The sequence below is a fragment of the Macaca mulatta genome, chromosome 5, assembly GCF_049350105.2.
Source record: "Macaca mulatta isolate MMU2019108-1 chromosome 5, T2T-MMU8v2.0, whole genome shotgun sequence".
Lineage (NCBI taxonomy): Eukaryota > Metazoa > Chordata > Mammalia > Primates > Cercopithecidae > Macaca > Macaca mulatta.
In genome coordinates, this window is record NC_133410.1 from 136,707,788 (window position 1) to 136,729,776 (window position 21,989).

Sequence of the window (21,989 nt, forward strand, 5' to 3'; positions counted from 1 at the left end):
GTATACTTTTTTACTGTTAGTGTTTCTTTTGTCAGCTTAATTCACCAGTCTTAGGCACATAACATAAGAGAATAGAGGAAAAGTTTCTGCTACCCTACAATACATATAATGGACTATATAGCCTTTAAGTAAAAGGAAATTATCACAAGTACAACATGGATCAACTTGAGGACATTATGTTGAGTGAAATTATCTCATCACAAGAAGAAAAATACTATATAATTCCATTTATATGAGCTATCTAGAGTAGTCAAATTCCAAGAAACAAAGTAGAATGATGGTTGCTAGGGCTTGGGGGATGGGAAAACAGGGAGTTGTTTAATGGGTATAGAGTTTCTCTGTTGCAAGATGAAAATGTTCTAGGGAGTGGTTGCACAACAATGTGGATATACTTAACTACTGAACTTAGATATGGTAACATGGTAAATTTTATGTTACATATTTTTTAGCACAATAAAGATAATTTCAGAGGCAACAAAAGTAAATGAAGTAAATGAGGTTAAAATATGACATCTGATCTGAATTGTTAAAATTATGTATTTCTAATACTTACCTACACTGCTGAGAAACATAGTAAGATATAAAATCCTAATAGATCTCCATCGGCTCTTATAATGCTCTTCAGTCTCTAAAATGTCCCATTCTCTAGGTGTAAAGAAGAAAAAAGTAGTATAAATTTATCTCATTACATGTGGATCTTAAGTGTCAACAATTGTATTATCTACTAAAGTTATGAAAACGATGTGATAGAGGTAGAATTTACTAATACTGGTTCTGCTACACTAATTTATCTATGAATAAGCATTATTTTTTTGAATTTCCATGGATTGTATTTATGCATTATTATATATAGAAATCTGGGAAACAGTATAGTTTTAAAAGAGGAAACATTTTGCAAGGCAATTATTTTGCTACTGTTGACATGCGCAGATTTATTAATCAAGAATGTTGCAATTTGTAAAAATGAATAAACTACATCAAGATAAATCAAATAAACTAGCTACAACTAGATCCCCCATAGCTACTAAGTACTAAAAAATAGTAACTGTCATCATTATAACATGCTGTACTTGATGACAGCAAATTAAATTGCTGCAGGAAGCTGTTTTGGCTTCCTACTTTAGAAAATAGAAGTGATACCAGGAAGGTTTAATGTAACCTAAGAAATTTTCAGCCCTGGGACTTCCTAAATGGGTTACCAGATAAATTTTACCAGCAGACAAAAGAGAGACCATGACACCCTAGACATAAGTGATCTTTTGGACAAGTATCTGATCTGGACCAAGGGCATGTATACTAAGTAGACATCTTACCTCCATTAAGTGACACATGAGTCTAGACACTCATTACATTTTCACACACACAATAGAAACAGTTAACAAGTTCACCTTAATGTGAGCATTATCTTTTCAAATAATCAAGACATGCAGAACAGACAAAATGCCTTCTTATGTACCAAGATTAATTTCTTAAAAATAAGCCTTAGAACTGTCAAATTAGTCTTCAAAAAAGAAACTTTTTTTTTTTCAAACGTGATATGGTTGGGAGTGGTAAAGAGGAAAGGAAGAAGAAAAACAATGTTTTTTAGATGTATTATATGCCAAACATATTAGTTCCTAATATATTTAAAATGTTTAACACTGTATATGTCATGCCATACAAACAAACCTCTTCTAGGTCAAAGGAGAGTAGATAAGAAAAAAACAAAAATAATAGACCTTAATGATAATGTAGCTTACCTGAGAAAAATACCAGAACCCCAGATACCCATAGTTTGAAATCAATATACTAGAATTTGAATAAAACATCATATATATCTAAGTTAGGGAATCAAGAAGTAAATTATTTGATTCTAAAAAAAAAATAATATTGTTTGAGTGACTGATTTAGAGCTCAGTCAAAATCTTTCTTCTTTTAATGACAATTATTTAATATTGAAAGGATAAAATTAGAAAATAATTTAATGGCCACTTTCTATGTAACAATGGAAGGATCATCAATGGATGCTAAAACAACTGGTTGAAAGATTGTTAAGGAGAGGACAGTCAAAGGCCCTCAAATGTCACCCCAGTGTCTGCTTACTCATTACAAAATGGAACATGAACCTTTATAATTGAAAATATAGCAGTCGCCCTCTTAACAAGTGGTCATGTTTGGCATTCCCAATAGTGGGATGTCCTGCTACAGTTTTATCCTGTTCAACATTTCTATTACAAACTGAAATACTCCAAATGATAGCATGCTTGTCAAACTTGTGACTTAAAAACTAAAAGGAATACACAATATAGTGGAGTGAACTGAATAGCAAAGTGAGTTAGATAAAATTTAACAACAGCCAGGTGCAGAGGCTCATGCCTATAATCCCAGCACTTTGGGAGGCCAAGGCAGGCAGACTGCTTGAGGCCAAGAGTTCAAGATCAGCCTGGCCAACATGGTGAAACCCTGTCTCTACCAAAAATACAAAAATTAGCCGGGCGTGGTGGTGCATGCCTGTAGCCCCCGCTACTTAGGAGGCTGGGGCAGAAGAATCACTTGAACCTGGGAGGCGGAGGTTGCAGTGAGCAGAGATTGTGCCACTGCACTCCAGCCTGGGTGACAGACAGACACTCTGTCCTAAAAAGAAAGAGAGAGAGAGAGAGAAAATAAAGAAGTGTGTGCTCACTGACAGAACAGTGTAGTGGTATAACAGTTACGGAAATAAACTGAAAATATTCTATAAAGATAGGCCCTATAAGGACAGATACCCTAATAATACAAATTTTACAGAGACTAGGCTAAGGTTGCAAAGAAAGTGTGAAATCAGTTGTAACTTGGATCAGTAACATGTGAGCTACAAATGGTTTTTACAGATGAATATTTGTTATCAGTTTGATGACAGAAAACACCAACTCGGAAGTGCAATTAAGGAAAATGTCATCCCCTCCCCCACCAAATTCTATCCCTTTCATTAGCAAACCTATATTATACTTATTAGTATATTTTAAATGTCATTACTAAAAATTTCTGTGGAATTTGTTTTCTGGTTATCTAAATATCTATACAATATCCTTTATTTTTCCCCTTGCCCTAAACAGGTCTAAAATATTTACAATCTGGGACTTTACAGGAAATGTTTGCCAACCTCTGTTGTCTGTCCTCCACAGTGGGGGTCAGTGGGGAGCACTGAGGATTCAAGAGGCCAGCTCCACCAGACCAGCAAATAATAATCAACCTTGTTAGTGAGGAAAGGTTGGTGGTGACCTAGACATGTTTGTGCAATATATTCAAAGTGAACAGGTCCTGCCAACTAGCTATATATAGGTTCACTTTACTAGGGAATATACTTGCGTTTTTAAAGACATATACTTATTGAATTATTTTCAAAATACTCCCTTTTTGTTTTTAAAATGCTTAATCTAGAACCTCAATCAGAGGTATTGATTACTGGCAGGAACATCTAAATTTGGACAGATTCGAGCATCAATCACTTTGATGAAATTAAAGCTAAGAGTATGAAAAAAAATCACCTTTTGTACAAGGTGACAGAATGTACCAGAAGACCACATTTAACCATAACTCAGGGATCCTGCAATTATCTGGAAAATAGCTAAAAATCAGGACGAAGCAAAAAGAATTCTGAGAAAACCAAATGTCACAAAGTCCACGCACTCAAGCTTATGCACTTAATAGGAAAGACATTTAGCTCTCAGTCAGAACTACCAGGTTGTAATGAGACAGTTATATGAAGCATAGATACAGGGTTATCAAAGTTATAACAAACAAGAAGCCCCAAATTAAAGCTGGTGGAAAGAGTGTGGTGACAGCAACAACAACAAAAAAAACTGTTGCTGCCAGATTTCAAAAACATGCTGCAGGAATAGTCTTCCAGGAAAACAGTCTGTCAGAAAAACTAAAAAGCAGATGTAAGTACTTAAAAGTAGAGCAGCTGGCCTCAGAGCCTATTGATACATTTGGGACTGTTTGCTTCTCTATCAGCACTTTGAGAAGCTGAGGTGGGTGGATCACTTGAGATCAGGAGTTTCAGATCAGCCTGGCCACATGGTGAAACCCGTCTTTACCAAAAATACAAAAATTAGCCGGGTCTGGTGGCCCACGCATGTAATCCCAGCTACTGTGGAAGCTGAGGCAGGAGAATCGCTTGAACCCGGGAGGCAGAGGTTACAGTGAGCCAAAATGGCACCACTGCATTCCAGACTAGGCCACAGAGCGAGACCCCATCTCAAAAAAAAAAAAAAGTATAGCAGTGCAGAATAAATTGGTATAGAAGCAAACAGTCCCAAACGTTTAAATAGGCTCTGAGGACATCACTCTATTAAAATTCATTTCAGCATCAATATTCATTTTAATGATCTCAAGATAAAATCAAGATAAAACTGCATTCCATAAACTCTGTTTAGTAAATCAAGGACCAGAGAAATACATTTTCCAAAGGGTTTTGAGTTAAGAGTGATCAAAAAAGGTTTGGTGCTTACGAGGAACAAATGAGTAAAAATTAACATGGTCATAGACAGCTGAAGTTTAACTGAATTTATTAATTTACTTGAGATAATTATGTATATTTCAAATAAAATAATTCCATTTTCCTAAAGGTAAAAATACATAATTATGCAGTAAGAGGCAAAAGGTGAACATTGCTGAGTCATTGACCATAAACTAGGATCAAATCAACCAGAATTATAAGGATCAAAATACTGACGTTATTCCTTCAATGCCTTAAAATTAGTTTTTATTTGTACATTTGGCATAGGACAAAGGCGAGCTCATTTTAGACAGGTTTGTAAAAGTATCAAGAGGTGTGGGGAAAAGAAAGATCAGATTGTTACTGTGTCTATATAGAAAGAAGTAGACATAAGAGACTCCATTGTAAAGGTAAACTGAGGCTGGAGCCGAACCGAGGAATACAAGGCAAATGGCAGTGAGAACAGCCTTTATTAGGACTCGTGGGCGAGGTTCCTCGGTCCAAAGGTGCGGGCCGAGGAAGTCGCACTGAGGGAGGACGGTAGGGGCTTTTTATAGCCCAAGAGGTAGGGAAGCTGGTTGTGCAAACAGGGCCTGGGGGTCCTGAAACTACTAGGGCAGGAGTTGAGTAAGGGTCATGAGGAAGGGGTCTTTGGAAACTGTCAACCGCAACTGCTGTTTACGAACTTGTGGAATGCAGGTGAGCTGCAGGTCATGGGGGAGTGTGGTTGCCCAGCCAGAGCTCTGACGCATGTAAGTCTGCGGGTGTGTACAAGGGTGAAGGGAGTCTTTAACAAAAGGCCTGCTATGCCAGGTAACACCATCATGTTGGGTCTAGATTCCTGCCTAACCTTCCGACCTCTTTCTAATAAGAAAATGGGGCGACGTGTTCATCTGGCTGCTTCCTGCTGGTATGGGTCGTCGTGGGGTTCTTTGGAGGTCGGAACTCGGGTATAGGGGTGGAGCAGCATCTGACTGAAAGTGACCTGGGAGACTTCTTTCACGCAGTCCTGGATGAAGCGGAGGACACAGGGAGCTATGAGTAGCAAGAAGCCAATGATTAGTAAGGGGCTTAGAAAGGGTAGGACTTAACCGGCCAGACAACTGCCACCACCTAAGTGAGGGCCTTGATCCGAGGTTTTTCTGGTGGAGTCTTTCCCGAATCTTTTCTAGAGTGAGGAGATTGGTTTCTACTAGTCCTGACTCATTGATGTAGTGTTCCGCTGGGAAGGGGAAACGAGGGGGTTAGGTTAGAGGAGTTAAAAGGGCTGGGTAAGGGTACCGCAACCAGTGGGGGCTTATTCAAGGCTGCACACAAGAAACAACGAGAGATGTTGTGTACCTCTGCCATGTGTACCACTTGAGCGCCTTCCCTGACTAAGGTTAGCCAGGAAAAAGGGTTGCTGCTGTCCTGGGGCTTGCTGCCTGGGCTAGAGCTGAGACGGCTTCCTCCTGTTGTCTGACGTCAGAGGCCAGGCTGATGAGGCTGCTTACGACCTTGATGTAGGCCTTAAAAGATCCTGAGTGGGGCCACGGGATAAGACTCACTATGCCCACCAGTCCTAGGAAGGACAAGATCTCTTCTGCATCCTGAGGAGGCTGGAGAGTTTCAATGAGGCTTATTTTATCTGCTGTGAGGCTTTTTGTAGTGGGTGTGAGGAGTATGCCTAGGTAGGTGACAGAAGGGCTGCAATGTTGAGCCTTAGCCGGGGTAACCTGATAACCTTGGTCGCCTAGAAAATTTAAAAGTGTAGCAGTATCTGCAAGGGAGCACTCCTAGGAAGGACTACATAGTAATAAGTCATCGACATACTGCAATAGTGTGCTGTGGGTCACGGGACAGAGGACAACATCCTGTGCCAGTGCCTGTCTGAAAAAATGGGGGCTATCACGGAACCTTTGAGGCAAAACAGTCCAAGTCAGCTGGGAAGAAATATGAGTGTCTGGATCTTCTAATGTAAAAGCAAACAGAAAGTGGCAGTCTGGGTGTAGAGGGATGGTAAAGAAGGCATCCTTCAGGTCAAGGACAGTGAAATGGGTGGTGTCAGGGGGAACACGCGAGAAGAATGTATATAGATCAGGAACAACTGGAAAGGTAGGGACTACTGCCTCATTGATGAGGCGTAGGTCCTGTACAAGATGACAGGCCCCAGAGCTTTTCTGTACAGGTAGGATAGGAGTATTGCATGGTGAGTTGGCGGGAACTAGAATGTGCTGTTGGAGCAGGCGTGTAATGATAGGTTTTAATCCCTATCGATGTTCAAGGGAGATAGGGAACTGGGGTCTAGAGGGAAACTTGGAAGGGTCTTTTAGCCGGATGCGGACCGGAGTATGGTGCTGGGCAATGATTGGGATGGAGGTGTCCCACACCTTAGGGTTAATGGGGACTGGAAACGGGAGTGGGGGGTCAGCCTGGCAGGGTTTGTCAGGTGAGAGAAGGGGGAAGAGGAACGCAAGGTGTGGGGAGGGGTTGGGTTGGAAATGAACTGAGGCCCCTAGCTTGGAGAGGAGATCTCTTCCTAACAAGGGGACTGGGCACGAAGAAATGATAAGAAATGAGTGCGAGAAGAGGGAGCCATCCAAGCGGCAAGACAGAGGAGGAGTCTGGCGGTACGTGGAGGGAGTGCCATCAATTCCCATGACCGTGACAGTGGAGGGGTGGCTGGGGCCACTAAAGGAAGGCAAAACAGAGTAGGTAGCCTCTGTGTCCATGAGGAAAGATATGGACTTACCCACTACCTGAAGCATAACCCTGGGCTCGGCGAGAGTAAGAGGGGTTCCCGAGTCTGGGCCTCTTCAATCTTCGTCGGTGTCGAGGAGCTGGAAGGCGCCTCCAATACCTGGAGGAGGGTTGTCACGTGGAGGCGCAGCGACCGTCCTTAGGTCGGGGCAGTCTGACTTCCAGTGGCCCATCTGCCAACAGTTCGGACAGGGGCGAGTTGGCTCCTTTGGGTTAGGGCACTGCCTGGCCCAGTGGCCGTCGTTGCTGCATTTGAAGCAGGCACCAGGTGGCGCTCGGGTAGTACCTCTTTTCTGGGAGCTCCTGGAGCCGGCCAGCCTCAGGGCTGCTACCAAGGCCTGGGTTTGGAGTTGTACCTTCTGTTTTAGCCTGGCCTGTCATTGGGCCTCAGCTGCTTCCTCCCTGGAGTTGTAGACCTTGAAGGCCAGTTTGACTAAGTCCTGGATGGGAGTTTGAGGGCCGTCCTCCGCCTTTTTTAACATTTTTTGGATATCGGGGGCCGACTGAGAAATAAAGTATGAAGCTAAGATGGCTCCTCCTGCAGGGGAGGCAGGGTCAAGGTGGGTGTACTGAATAAGTGACTCTGTCAGTTGGTTAAGAAAAACAGCCGGATTTTCATCTGAGCCTTGGACTACCTCCTTTAAGTTATTAAAATTGACTGACTTATTGGAGGCTGCCTGCATGCCAGCAAGAAGGCACTGGACCATCATATCTTGGCGGCGGCGGCCTGCCTGACCAACCTGCTAGTCCTAGTTGGGCTCGGCTGAGGGCACCACCTCAGTGCCAACTGGCATGGCGTGGCCAGTTAAATGAACCTGGTCAGCGTGCTGCCTGGCTGCCACTAGGATACGCTCCCATTCCTCAGGGCACAGGGTTGAGGTCATAACGATATGGGGATCATGCGAGGTGAGGTCACACGCCTGGCACAGGTATCTCAACTTTTTGAAATACTGAGTGGGGTTGGCCGAGAAAGAGCCTACACGCTCTTCAATCTTAGACAGGTCTGCCAGCGAAAATAGCACATGGACCCGGACCACTCCTTCGGCACCTGCCACCTCTCGCAAGGGACACAGGAGGTCGGTCCTGGACCGAGTATGGGCTGAGACAGGCGAGCAAGGGGAGGAGGTGGAGGTAGGGGAGACAGAATCTGTCGGGTTTGGCGAGGGCACAGGAGGAGTGGAAGGGAGGGGAGGCAGTGACGAGGACGGGGATAATGGCGGGTCAGGGTAAGGAGAAGGTTGGGTGGGAGACCGAAGGGGTGGCCGGGATAGGGTGTCAGGAGGCTCAGAAAAAGAGGAGGAATCATCCCTCTCCTTGCTCGAGGGAAGAGACTTTGCGAGTAGGACCTGAGCTAACGAGCATTGAGCACAGAGATCTGGGCGAGAACGCAAGTCCCAAAAGGCTTGAACATAGGCTATCTCGTGCCATTTGCCTAGTCTCTTGCAGAAGTTGGTCAGATCCAAGAGGATGTTAAAGTCTAGAGTGCCTTCTGCAGGCCACTGAGACTGATTATCCAATTTATACTGCGGTCATGCTACCGTGCAGAAGAAAATGAGCCGCTTTTGTTTTAGGTCTTGGCTGAGACTTAAAGTCTGGAAATTAGCCAAGAGGCACCTCAGAGGGGATTTTCGGTTTGGTTTGGACTGGGTAGTTCCCACGGTCCTAAGGCAGGCAGTCCGGTGGCAATGGGAGCATCCTCCCACTGTCATGAGGAGTGCGGGGTACGGCAGCTTCCAGGGAGGTTGGACGTCTCCTAGTCCCCGGTGCCAAGGTCACAGTTGACCAGAGGGAGCCCCTGACGTGGCCATGCGTTTCAGACAAGGACTTCCCGGAGGGGGCCTACAGGACAGGGGAAAACTTACCCAGCAGTGATTGAATTGAGTCTTGGATTTGGTGAAACGGCTCCCGGCTCAGAAAGAAGGTCCTGGCTCTGGGAGAGGAGAGCCTGCCCGACCTAGGAAGGGTCCGGGGGAGGGGTCTCCTCCTGGGTTTCGGCACCAAATGTAAAGGTAAACTGAGGCTGGAGCCGAACCGGGAACGAAGACACAAGGCAAATGGCAGTGAGAACAGCCTTTATTAGGACTCGCGAGCGAGGTTCCTCGGTCCAAAGGTGCGGGCCAAGGAAGTCGCACTGAGGGAGGACGGTAGGGGCTTTTTATAGCCCGAGAGGTAGGGAAGCTGGTTGTGCAAACAGGGCCTGGGGGGTCCTGAAACTACTAGGGCAGGAGTTGAGTAAGGGTCATGAGGAAGGGGTCTTTGGAAACTGTCAACCAAAACTGCTGTTCACGAACTTGTTGAATGCAGGTGAGCTGCAGGTCATGGGGAAGTGTGGTTGCCCAGCCAGAACTCTGACACATGTAAGTCTGCGAGTGTGTACAAGGGTGAAGGGAGTCTTTAACAAAAGGCCTGCTATGCCGGGTAACACCGCCAAGTTGGGTCTAGATTCCTGCCTAACATCCACCTTGTTCTATATTTGAGATGCTGTTAATCTGTGACCCTACCCCCAACCTTGTCCTTGCAAGAGACATGTGCTGCGGTGACTCAAGGTTTAAAGGATTTTGGCCTGTGCAGGGTGTGCTTTGTTAAAGAAGTGCCTGAAGGCAGCTTACTGGTTAAAAGTCATCACCATTCTCTTAATCTCAAGTACCCAGGGACGCTTACACTGCCAAAGGTCACAGGGACCTCTGCCTAGGAAAGCTAGGTATTGTCCAAGGTTTCTCCCCATGTGATAGTCTGAAATATGGCCCCGTGGGAAGGGAAAGACCTGATCGTCCCCCAGCCTGACGCCCCCCAGCCTGACACCCGTGAAAGGTCTGTGCTGAGGAGGACTAGTATAGGAGGAAAGAAGGCCTCTTGGCAGTTGAGATAGAGAAAAGCATCTGTCTCCTGCCCGTCCCTGGGCAATGGAACATCTCGGTGTAAAACCAGATTGTTGTTCTGTTTACTGAGAAAGGAGAAAACCGCCTTAGGGCGAAAGGTGGGACTTCCTAGCAATGCTGCTCTTTATGCACTAAAAAGGTTTATGGAGATGTTTGCATATGCATATCAAGGCACAGCACTTTTCCTTAAACTAATATCACAGAGATCTTTATTCACATTTCTTACTGCTTACCTTCTCCCTATGATGATCCTATTATCCTGTCACTTCCCTTTTTCTAAGACGGTAAGGATAATTATCAATAAATACTAAGGGAACTCAGAGACCGGTGCCAGCTTAGGTCCCCTGGGCCCACCTTTTCTTTCTCTATACTTTGTCTCTGTGTCTCATTTCTTTTCTCAAGTCTCTGGTTCCACCTAAGGAGAAACGCCCACAGATGTGGAGGGGCAGGCCACTCCTTCAAAGAGGTTGTCAGGCAGTCAGGCAGCAGGTCATTATTAAGACCGATAACTTCAAGCATCGATTAAATCCATCATTTTGGAACTGTGAAATGTGTAAAGTGATCAGCTACAAAGAGCCAAATATAGAATTCTGAAGATACAGAATGTGGTGGCTTGGCTGCTGCAACAGGCAAAGCAGCAGCCTGGGTTTCTCCGGCCCGTCACTCGAACCCACCGGCTCATCACCGCAAGGTGCGGCCAGATGCCCTTTATCTTACCTTGGGAGCGAATCTCCTCTGTTCACACAACCCGGCCACCGGCTCCTACCGCGCTGGCACCCCTCTGGCAGCGAGGGTTCGTCCCAGTGCGGGTGACGCCCGGAAAGGAGCCAGTCCCAACAGCGCAGGAGGCTGAGGGGTCCCTCTACCAGGATTCGCTCACCTGCTTCCAGGTGTGTCGCCTAACAGCGGCTCCCGTTCACCTTCGATCCGCAGGTCCGCCATAGTTACAGTCCCTACAAGGCGTCTTGCGCCCAACTCTCGCGACACCTGCTTTCTCACATTCTGGGTGGCGTGAAGCTGGCAAAACAAGCCTGCAAGTGCGCGTGCGCACCTGACAGTCGGACGTGAGCGGAACGCCCCGAGGTCATAGGCGGGGTCACGCGGAAGGCCGGACAGCGCAGGGCGAAAGGAAGCAGCAGGGCAAGGGAGCCTTCTCCCTCAGTAGGCGCTTCCCATTCTGAGGGGGAGGAAGAGCCGAGGCGAGCTCGGGGCGTGTCCAAACTGCCGCCCCGCCCCGCTCCGCCCCGCGCTCGTCTTCGTCTCTCCGCTTCGCCTTCCATTTGGATTCCTGGAAAGGTTACCCGACCCGCGGTTGGGGCTCTGACCAAAGTCGAGTCCTCGAAAGGGAGCCTGGAAAGCGGCGGTGCTGGGAGGCCCGGCCAGCTCAATCGCAGGCTTCTGCCTGACGGCCGGTAGGTAGCCGGCCGGGTTAAGTAGCAGGCGCGCTAAGAGCTCCCCGCGCCTCTTAGCGCGTCGTGTACGTGCCGGGAGGCAGGGACCTGGGACGCGGAGCTAGGCGGGAGACTCGCGGGTCAGGGACGTGGGGTGAGGCAGGGGCGAGAGACAAGGCTGAAGTCCGCGGCGCGCTCCGGAGGGCCGAGGTGATGGGGGCGAGCGGGTGGGCAGTCCCTTACCCCCCGTGAAAGGTAGAGCTGCCTTCCAGCTCTCTTCTCTAGGTCGGCTAAATGCAAGGGCACATTACCTGGAGGGCTTGTCAAAGCCAGTACTGAAGGTGGGATCCGCTGCTTGTAAGCTGCAGGTTGCCGGATGCGCACCCCAACGGCGGCTGCGCCTACGGGGGCCTCAGCCTTGCAAAATCTCACTCAGAAGAGCCTGCTGCTGAAACGTGGAGGTTGAAAAAGGCACAGCACCTGCCTAGCAATGACCAGCTCCTTTCGTCACAAGGAAGATGACATTTTTAGAAAACATGTCATGGGTTTTCACGAGATCTCCATGTTTATTTCCTGGTAGTTATGTATTAACATCTTATCTTTACTATTAGGCTTGTAGGCTAGCTGGTGTCAGTAGTCATTCTGTGTCTCATAAATTACCGTTTTATTAGCGCCAGATACATTGTCATGTAATTTCATTTGATCACAACTGAAATAGGCAAAGCAGACACATTTCTATTTTACCGAAAATTAAGATCCAGACAAGTTAAACCTAGAGTCACTCGGTGTGGAAGTGGCAAAGTTGGAAACCAAACTTAATTTTTTTAATTAATATTTATGAGCATTTACCCAATGCTAGGTCCTATACTAGTTGCACAGTCGTGTATGATATATGACATCACTTCTGATCTTTGTGTCATTTTTGACCTTGTGTGTATCAACCAGGCACGGTCAACTGGTGAACACCTAAACTTGAAACGTGCAGGCCGGGTGCGGTGGCTCACGCCTGTAATCCCAGCACTTTGGGAGGCCGAGGCGGGCGGATCATGAGGTCAGGAGATCGAGACCATCCTGGCTAACACGGTGAAACCTCGACTCTACTAAAAATACACCAAAAAAAAGAAAATTAGCCGGGCTTGGTGGCACGCACCTGTAGTCCCAGCTACTCAGGAGGCTGAGGCAGGAGAATCCCTTGAACCCAGGAGGCTGAGGCTGCAGTGAGCCGAGATCGTGCCACTGCACTCCAGCCTGGGCAAGAGAGCGAGACTCTGTCTCAAAAAAAAATAAATAAAAACCTTGAAACGTACTATTCAGAAATACCATCTAAATCAAGACCTATTTGCACTTGGATTCAGTCTTGTAGATTCATTTGTAACAGTTCACAAAAACAAGTCAGATTTGTATTATTGGTTCCAAGAAGATACATAGGTAGAAAAGTTAGTATTTTCTTGCCATAATGTCGCTTTACTATATTGTCTATATTGTCTTTTTTAATTCCTGGGGGCTAGCAATGTATGGCACATATATAGTGGACAAGGGGATTTTTAACCAGTATAGCAGTAGGCAGAATGGTTCCTAGATAAATATACGTTGGATGAATGCTCATTGAATTACCTCATCTAATCCTTACAACAATCCTCTGAGGTGGGAATTGTCTCATGTATACAAGGAAATGGAAGGCAGGGAGATTAAGTAACTTGCCCACAGTCATACAGCTAACAAGCAACAGAGCTAGAATTCAAGAAACGCAGGACTCCTGGTTCTAAAACCTGTGCTCTTTACCACCAGGCGTCTTAAGGGGAAAAAATGGCAAAGCAGCAAGCAGGATCTTTCCTCATATCTCATAAATATATAGTAGATATTCAGTTTTTATATAAGTGAAATAATTGGCTATCATGTATCAGGGCAGATATTACTTTCTGTTTATAGGTTAAAGTGGCCTACTCAAGGTCATACAGCTAGTAGAGGAATCCCAGTCCTCTGACACTGCTCTTTTCCATTGGTGCCTCCAAGTGATGACTTCAGACCACAAAAGCACATGGGATGAGTACATACACAGCTGGTGAAATCTAAGTAAGCTTAGTGTATTGTACCAGTAGAAAAAAAAAAAAGAAAAAATGTTTCTTAGGAACACATAGCATCCAAACAAAGTAAACATTTAAACATATATGTGTGTATGTGTATATATATATGTTTGTTTTTTTTAATAAAGCCCATGGAAAAGAGGAGCTAAATTTGAAGAGATTAGATTATTTCTTGAATGTTTCACACGAGAATATGAGACCGTCCAGTTGGTGGATTTCCTTAGGTGACTGCCCAGGATAGTTACCCACACCCGTTTCAAACAAACAAACAAGCTTCCTATTTTGTTACTCTTGTTCAGTGTAAGATTAAAAGGAATTATATTTGTTGAATTATATTTGTGAAGCTAGGGAGGTAGATTTTACCAGTGGATATCTGAGGTATCTAAACCCTTTCTTAGCTGCTTAAACTTGTATAGACATTATTTAGAAGTAAAGTTACAAGATAAAACTTGAAGTCTCTTTTTTTTTAGGTAAGGGAATAAGTTCTTGTACATGGTAATATTTTTTAAATTTTCATTTATGCCTTTGAGATATATATCACCAATGTAAAGATAAAAGTCCAGAAAAAAATTAGTATTGCATTGTTAAATACTTAGATACCAGATTGACAGGAAATAAAAGTACTAGATAGCATAATAAATGATGAGTGTCACTTTAGCAACTCATTTCTAGGGAAGACTTTTTAGTTCTTGGTACTGTACTAGAACTTCTATTTTTATTTCCCTTTGCTTTTCCCTGTCACATTGATAATTGGGTCATTTTGGCTTGATATATACTTCAAAAATGGGTTCTATTTCTGCAGAAGCTCGTTGTTGTCTGTCCAGCCTGAAGCAGGGACTTTTAAGTATCTGGCATGGCTCCAGATGGTGCCTCATTTTGGTAATTTAGAGTTATATTCACCCTGGGCTTGGATTTTTATCTGTTCATGGTGGCACTGAATACCCTGGACCCAGCCAACCCTGTCTAGAAAAACTTACGTGTTTAGAAAGTTCCACAAAACCTGTCTTTTATGTTGTTCTTGGAGCTGAAATGGAATTTAAGAAGATTTGTGTAATCCCACACCCCAGAACCAAATTTATACTAACCTGTATGTGTGTTTGATTTACTTTCTGTTCCTCATTTATTAGTTGTTTATTAGTAGGTAAATATAGTAAGGAATATGCTGTGTCTAAGTTTGGAGTGCTGACTTTTGTGGCACAGGGAATAAAAGTGATTTGGGAAGGTTTTCTTTTTATTTTTTCTTTTTGAGACGGACTTTTGCTCTCATCGCCCAGGCTGGAGTGCAGTGGTGCAATATCAGCTCACTGCAGCCTCTGCCTCCTGGGATCCAGGGATTCTCCTGCCTCAGTCTCCCAAGTAGCTGGGTTTACAGGTGCCCACCACCACACCTGGCTAATTTTGTATTTTTAGTAGAGACGGGGTTTCTCCATGTTGGTCAGGCATGTGTCCAACTCCCAAACTCAGGTGATCCGCTTGCCTCAACCTGCCAAAGTGCTGTGATTACAGGCATGAGCCACTGGGAACGTTTTCTAGTTTGGGTAGAAAACTGGAAATAAGTAAACAATTTAGGCAAATAATAAATATAGTACTTTACAAAAATATTTGAAAAGTTCATCGTTCTTAGGTCCTTTCTTGCTTCCTTTGCAACTTTCTAACTCCATATTTTTGCCTTACCTTGGTTTTATCTACCAATCTAGAAGAATATCAAAGTTTAGGAAAATGGAGCATCTCATGAGCAGTATATTACTTTTCTTCTTACTCTAAAATATAGGTGTTGTTTTTTGTTGTTGTTGGGTTTATTTATTTGTTTATTTATTTTGGAGACAAGATTTTGCTCTGTTCCCGAGGCTGGCGTGCAGTGGTGCAACCATGCTCACTGTTGCCTCAACTTCCCAGGCTTACACAGTCCTCCCACTGCAGCCTCCTGAGTAGCTGGGACTACAAGTGTGCACCACCACACCTGGCTAGATTTCAAAATTTTTTTGTAGAGACAGGGTCTCATTGTGTTGCCAGGGCTTGTCTTGCACTCCTGGGCCCAAGCAGTCCTGTTTTTGGCCTCCCAAAGTGCTGGGATTACAATCATGAGCCACTGTGCCTGGCCAGGATTTTTTTTTAAAAGACGAGGTCTCACTATGCTGCCCAGGCTGGTTTCAAACTCCTGGTCTCAAGCAATCCTCCCTTCTCAGCCTCCCAAAGTGCTAGGATTACAGATGTGAGCCACCACATCCAGCCTAGCCAGGATTTTTAATTAAATTTTATTTTACTATCGTGGATTCCACTTATTGTTATTGATGCCATGGATGTTACAAAGGAAGATGATGCCCCTGGTTCATTTCATGCCGCTGTTAAGAAAATAAGTGGGCCAAGTGCGGTGGCTCATGCCTGTAATCCCAGCACTTTGGGAGGCCAAGGCGGGCAGATCACCTGAGGTCAGGAGTGTGAGACCAGCCTGACCAACATGGAGAAACCCCATCTCTACTAAAAATACTAAATTAGCCAGGCATGGTGGCGGATGCCTGTAATCCCAGCTACTCGGAAGGCTGAGGCAGGAGAATTGCTTGAACCTGGGAGACAGAGGTTGTGGTGAGCCAAGATTGCGCCATTGCAGTCCAGCCTGGGCAACAAGAGTGAAACTCCGTCTCAAAAAAAAAGAAAAGAAAAGAAAGAAAATAAGTGACCTATAATATAATGCAAAAGGCAGTGAAGTCCTAGCTGGGTGCAGTTGCTCATGCCTGTAATCTCAGGACTTTGAGAGGCTGAGGTGGGAGGATTGCTTGAGCTCAGGAGTTCGAGACCAGCCTGGTCAATATAGCAAGACCCTCATCTCTACAAAAAATAAATTAGGCTGGGCATGGTGGCTCACGCCTGTAATCTCAGCACTTTGGGAGGCCAAGGTGTGTGGATCAGCTGAGGTCGGGAGTTTGAGACCAGCCTGGCCAACATGGTAAAACCCCGTCTCTACTAAAAATACAAAAGTTAGCCAGAAGTGGTGGTACATGCCTGTAATCCCAACTACTTGGAAGGCTTAGGCAGGAGAATTGCTTGAACCTGGGAGGTGGAGTTTGCAGTGAGCTAGATGGCGCCACTGCACTCCAGCCTGAGTGAGAAGAGCCAGACTCCGTCTCAAAAAAGAGAAGATACAGAAATTAGCCAGGCAAGGAAGGTGGCCTGTGTGCCTGTGGTCCCAGCTACTCTAGAGGCTGCACTGGGTGGATTACTTGAACCTAGGAGCTAGAAGGTTGAGGCTGCAGTGAGCCATGATTGTCCCACTCACACTCAAGCCTGGGCAACAGAGCAAGACCCTGTCTCAAAAAAAAAAAAAAGACAACGAAGTCTTGCATTCCAATGACATGCCACTGTTCTGTTGCACTTTAATAAATGTATACAAAAGATATATTGATGCTGTATATTTTAACAATTCCAGGAAGACCCAGGGAATAGAATAATTAAAATTATTATCACCTAGAATTATCTTTACTCATGCCATAGCACTCCCACCTGCCCCCCCACCCCCCCCCCACCGCCACTCCCCTGGTAGGAAAATGTGAAGAAAGTAAGTATATCTGAAGAGTTGACTTTTTTTTTTTTTTTTTTTTTTGAGACAGAGTCTTGCTCTGTGTATCCAAAGTCTTACTAAGTATATCCAAAGAGTTGGCTTTTTTGTTGAGGGGGCAGAGTCTTGCTCTGTCGCCCAGGCTGGAGTGCAGTGGTGTGATCCTGGCTCACTGCAACCTCCGCCTCCCCAGTTCAAATGATTCTCCTGCCTCAGCCTCTCGAGTAGCTGGGACTACAGACGCCCGCCACCACGCCCGGCTAATTTTTTGTATTTTTAGTAGAGATGGGGTTTCTCCATGTTAGCCAGGATGGTCTCGATCTCCTGACCTCGTGATCCGCCCGCCTCGGCCTCCCAAAGTGCTGGGATTACAGGTGTGAGCCACCACACCTGGCCTAAGAGTTGGCATCTTATTTGGAATATGTAACACTAGTCAGAATTTTGGTAAAGAATAATCTATTCCATTTCCACTCCAACTGGGTGTACTTCGGTTCCCAGTTCTGACACTAACCACCTAGAGTTAATGCAGACCCCACAAGTTAAGGGCTCAGTTCTTCAGATGCACTTCAGGGTTCTCCAGGCCTCTCATCCTTCTGACCAACTTGGCTAAAAATTTAGGAGTTCCTGAGAGCCCTGTGGGTCTGTAATTTGCTAGAATGACTCAGAACTCAGGAAACAGCTATATTTATGATTATAGGTTATTATAAAGTATACAACTCAGGAACAGCCCAACGAAGAGAAACATGAGGCAAGGTATGGGAATGAATGTGGAACTACCTGGCCTCTTCCTATGTACTCACGGAGCATCTCCTTCCCGACACATCAAGGTGTTCATCAACCAGAAAGCTCCACCAAAGTTTAGTGTCCAGAATTTCTATTGGAGTTTCATTAATAGGCATGATTGATTGAATCTTTGGCCATGTGATTGAACTCACTTTCCAGCTCCCTTTCCCTCTGGAGGTCAGAGGGTCCCAAAGTTCCTTTCTGGTGGCCAGCCCTGATTCTGAAACTTTCAGGGGGCCCACAGGGAGTTGCTTGTTTAGCATAACAGATACTCATCACTTAAGAAAAACCAAGGGTTTTAGGAAGTTCATGCCAGGAACTGAGGTCAAAGTCCAGACATACTCTTTTTTTTGTTTGTTTGGGTTTTTTTGTTTGTTTTTGTTTTTTTGAGACAGAGTCTCGCTCTGGCTAATTTTTGTGTATTTTTTGTAGAGACAGGGTTTCACCATGTTGGCCAGGCTGGTTTTGAACTCCTGACTTCAAGTGATCCACCCGCCTTGGCTTCTCAAAGTGCTGGGATTACAGGCGTGAGCCACCATGCCTGGCCCAGATATACTCTTTATTATTCCACATTGACATGCACTCTACAAGAAAAACACTAGTCAAGCAATTTAAATGTATACTACATATACTTATATAATTGTAATTGCACTAAAGTAGAAAATATATGTGGCCGGGCGCGGTGGCTCAAGCCTGTAATCCCAGCACTCTGGGAGGCCGAGGCGGGCGGATCACGAGGTCAGGAGATCGAGACCATCCTGGCTAACACGGTGAAACCCCGTCTGTACTAAAAAAATACAAAAAACTAGCCTGGCGAGGTGGCAGGCGCCTGTAGTCCCAGCTATTCGGGAGGCTGAGGCAGGAGAATGGCGTAAACCCGGGAGGCGGAGCTTGCAGTGAGCTGAGATCCGGCCACTGCACTCCAGCCCGGGCGACAGAGCGAGACTCCGTCTCAAAAAAAAAAAAAAAAGAAAATATATGTAATGAAGACAACATTTCAGAAGTTAGTTTGCCTTTTACCATTTGTTTCATGATTAAAAACCAAAATTCTAAGAGGCAAGTGTTTTTACTTTGTTTTGGTTTTTTTATTCTTGTTTCTGACAAAGGTGTTAAGTGAATGAAAATATATAAACATGATTTAGACAATCTTTTCTCTCCCCTTCCCTCCCCACTCGTTTCCTTTCTTTTCTTAGACCGGGTCTCACTCTGTCACCCAGGCTGGAGTGCGGTGGTGTGATCCTGGCTCACTGCATCCTCTGCCTCCTAGGCTCAAGCAATCCTCCTGCCTCAGCGTCCCAAGTAGGTGGGACTACACAGGCACACACCACCACGCCCAGGTAAGTTCTGTACTTTTCATAGAGACAGGGTTTCCCCATGTCACCCAGGCTGGTTTGGAATTGCTGTACTGAAGCGATCCTCTCACCCTCTCACCTCGGTGTCACAAACTACTGGGATTACAGATGTGAGCCACCATGCCTTGTTGATTTAGACAAACTTTCAAAATTTGCTTATAAACAAATGTTTGTTCAAGTCTCTGGAGTTTGGGGGTTTTTTCCCCCATACTGGTAGGAAAATGTGAAGAAAGTAAGTAGGGGCATCAGGTATTGAGGGTGTCACCCCAGATACTCTACTCAAAAGCTGAGAAGTACAATTGGTTTCTCCCAGCGTAGCAGACAGTTTCTAAGGTGGCCCTCAGGATCCTCAAATTCTGATGTTCATATTTTTGTGTGATTCCCTTCCTTGAGTTAGGGCAGAACCCATGATTTGCTTTCTAACCAGTCATATGGCAAAGGTGATTGACTGTCATTCCCATGATGACATTATGTTATATGGCAAAAGTATGGCTTGTGTGGCTCACGCTTACTTTCCTGCTGGCCTTGAAGAAATAGCTGCCATGTTGTGAACTTCCTATGAAGACAGCCATGTGACAGGGAGCTGTGGATAGCCTCCAGGAGCAGAGGCTGGCTTCTGGCTGATGGACAGCAAAAAAAAGAAAAATTGAAGCTCATGGTCCCACAGCCACAAAAAAAATGAATTCTGCCTTCAACCTGAGTAAGCGTGGAAGTGAGTTCTTGTCTCTTCAAGCCTACAGATGAAAATGAAGCCCAGCTGACACCTTGATTGAAGCCAGATGAGATCCTGAAGCAGAAAACCCAAGTAGGCTGGGTTCTTGGAAGGTAATCCTCAAGGAAAAGGGAAGAAGATGGAGGAAACAAACTAGATGCAAGAGATTTGTTCTTCAAATTCTATTCTTTAAAGGTCTTAGTTATTAAAAGCTTCCAACTATTTAAATTATGCAGTAGCCTTTTTTTGAAGAGAATATTAACCTTAAGTTTTGTGGTTTTGTTTTGTTTTGTTTTGTTTTTTGAGACAGAGTCTTACTCTGTCGCCCACACTGGAGAGCAACAGCACTATCTTAGCTCACTGCCACCTCACTCTCCCAGGCTCAAGCTATCCTCCCACCTTAGCCTTCTGAGTAGCTGGGACTACAGGCACACACCACTGTGGACCACTGCACCCAACTGTTTATTATTTTTGTGTGATGTGGTCTCACTCTGTCACCCAGACCTGGAGTGCAGTAGCATGATCTTGGCTCACTGTAGCCTCTGCCAACTCAGTTCAAGCAATCCTCCCACCTCAGCCTCCTAAGTAGCTGAAACTACGGGCATGCACCACCATATATGGCTAGTTTTTTGTATTTATTGTAGAGATGGGATTTCACCATGTTGCCCAGGCTGGTCTTGAACTCCTGGGCTCAAGCGATCCACCCACCTTAGCCTCCCAAAGTGCGGGATTACAGGTGTGAGCCATGGCATCTGGCAAGTTCTGTTCTGAGTTAAATAGTGAACTACTTCTGGCTGGATGCGGTGGCTCACACCTGTAATCCCAGCACTTTGGGAGGCTGAAGAGGGTGGAGGGTGGATCACCTGAGGTCAGCAGTTTGGGACCTGCCTGGCCAACATGGTGAAACCCCATCTCTACCAAAAATACAAAACTCAGCTGGGCATGGTGGTGGACGCCTATAATCTCAGCTACTTGGGAGGCTGAGCCAGGAGAATTGCTTGAACCCAGGAGATGGAGGTTGCAGTGAGCCAAGATCGCTCCATTGCACTCCAACCTAGGCAACAAGAGCGAAAACTCTCAAAAAAAAGAATAGTGAACTACTTCTGCTTACTGACAAAGCTGTCAAAAGGAAAAGAAAGCATCAATTTACTTCCCCTCAGAATTGTATTTGGAGACTCAGATTAACCCCAAATTCTATTTTGTTTTCTCAGTTTTTGTTCTTGTGGTAAAATACACTAACAGAATTTACCATCTTAATAATTTTAACTCTATTGTTCAAAGGTAAGTACATCTATATTGTTGTGCAGCTGTATCACCACCGTCCATCTCCAGTTTTCATCTTGCAAAACTGGAACTCTATACCCATTAAACAATAGCCTTCCCCTTTTCCCGTCCCCCTAGTACTGGGCAACCGTGCTTCTACTTTCTGCCTCTATGAATCTGACTACTCTAGGTATCTTGTTTAAATTGAATCATACAATATTTGTCTTTTTGTGACTGACTTATTTCACTTTGCGTAATGTCCTGAGTTCATCCATGTTGTATCATGTGCCAGAAGTTCCTTCCTTTGTATGACTGAATATATTCCTATTGTGTGTTGTTTGTGATTGTTTGTATGTACTTTGCTTATCCATTCATCTGCCAATGGGCACTAAAAGCTTCCACCTTTTATGTATTTATTTATTACCTAGGAAGTGAGGAAGCTTCTGCCAAATTCTAAATTTTATGGAGGAAAACAAAGCATGGCTGATTAGATAACTAGTGTTTACTTTAGATAGAGTATTAATTTTAGGTCTACTTTATGGCATATAGAATTTCCTTAAAATCAGTATTTGTATTATATTTATGCCTATTTTATAGGGTTGGGATAATTTACTTTTTTATTTTACTTCATTTTATTTTATTTATTTTATTTTGAGACGGAATCTTGCTCTGTCACCCAGGCTAGAGTGCAGTGGTGCAGTCTCGGCCCCCTGCAACCTCTGCCTCCCAGGTTCGAGTGATTTTCCTGTCTCAGCCTCCTGAGTATCTGGGATC

At 44.9% G+C, this 21,989-nt stretch overlaps 2 protein-coding genes across 15 annotated transcripts in view; one reads left to right on the forward strand and one right to left on the reverse strand.

The window, feature by feature from the left end:
- The window catches only part of MFSD8 (major facilitator superfamily domain containing 8), a 52,590-nt gene extending 41,556 nt beyond the window's left edge, over nucleotides 1–11,034 (reverse strand). For 4 of the 6 annotated variants that reach the window (XR_013417292.1, XM_015139190.3, XM_028848765.2 and 1 more), the window contains exons 1-2: nucleotides 10,958–11,034; nucleotides 554–645 (exon numbers count right to left, since the gene is read on the reverse strand). Coding sequence is in view for 4 of the 6 variants with exons in the window: in XM_015139190.3 (XP_014994676.2) it covers nucleotides 554–645; nucleotides 10,958–11,019 (154 nt within the window). In the remaining 2 variants the exon portion in view is untranslated. Of the gene's footprint in view, nucleotides 1–553; nucleotides 646–10,794 lie in introns of all 6 variants that reach the window. The other 2 variants (XM_078002235.1, XM_078002234.1) reach the window with 2 other exon arrangements.
- Nucleotides 11,035–11,163: 129 nt separating this feature from the next.
- ABHD18 (abhydrolase domain containing 18) overlaps nucleotides 11,164–21,989 on the forward strand; it is a 69,646-nt gene continuing 58,820 nt past the window's right edge. For 3 of the 9 annotated variants that reach the window (XM_078002236.1, XM_078002240.1, XM_078002243.1), the window contains exons 1-2: nucleotides 11,164–11,489; nucleotides 19,082–19,225. The gene's annotated coding sequence lies outside the window, so the exon portion shown is untranslated. Of the gene's footprint in view, nucleotides 11,490–11,588; nucleotides 11,679–19,081; nucleotides 19,226–19,771; nucleotides 20,066–21,989 lie in introns of those variants that run through there. The other 6 variants (XM_078002237.1, XM_078002241.1, XM_078002238.1 and 3 more) reach the window with 4 other exon arrangements.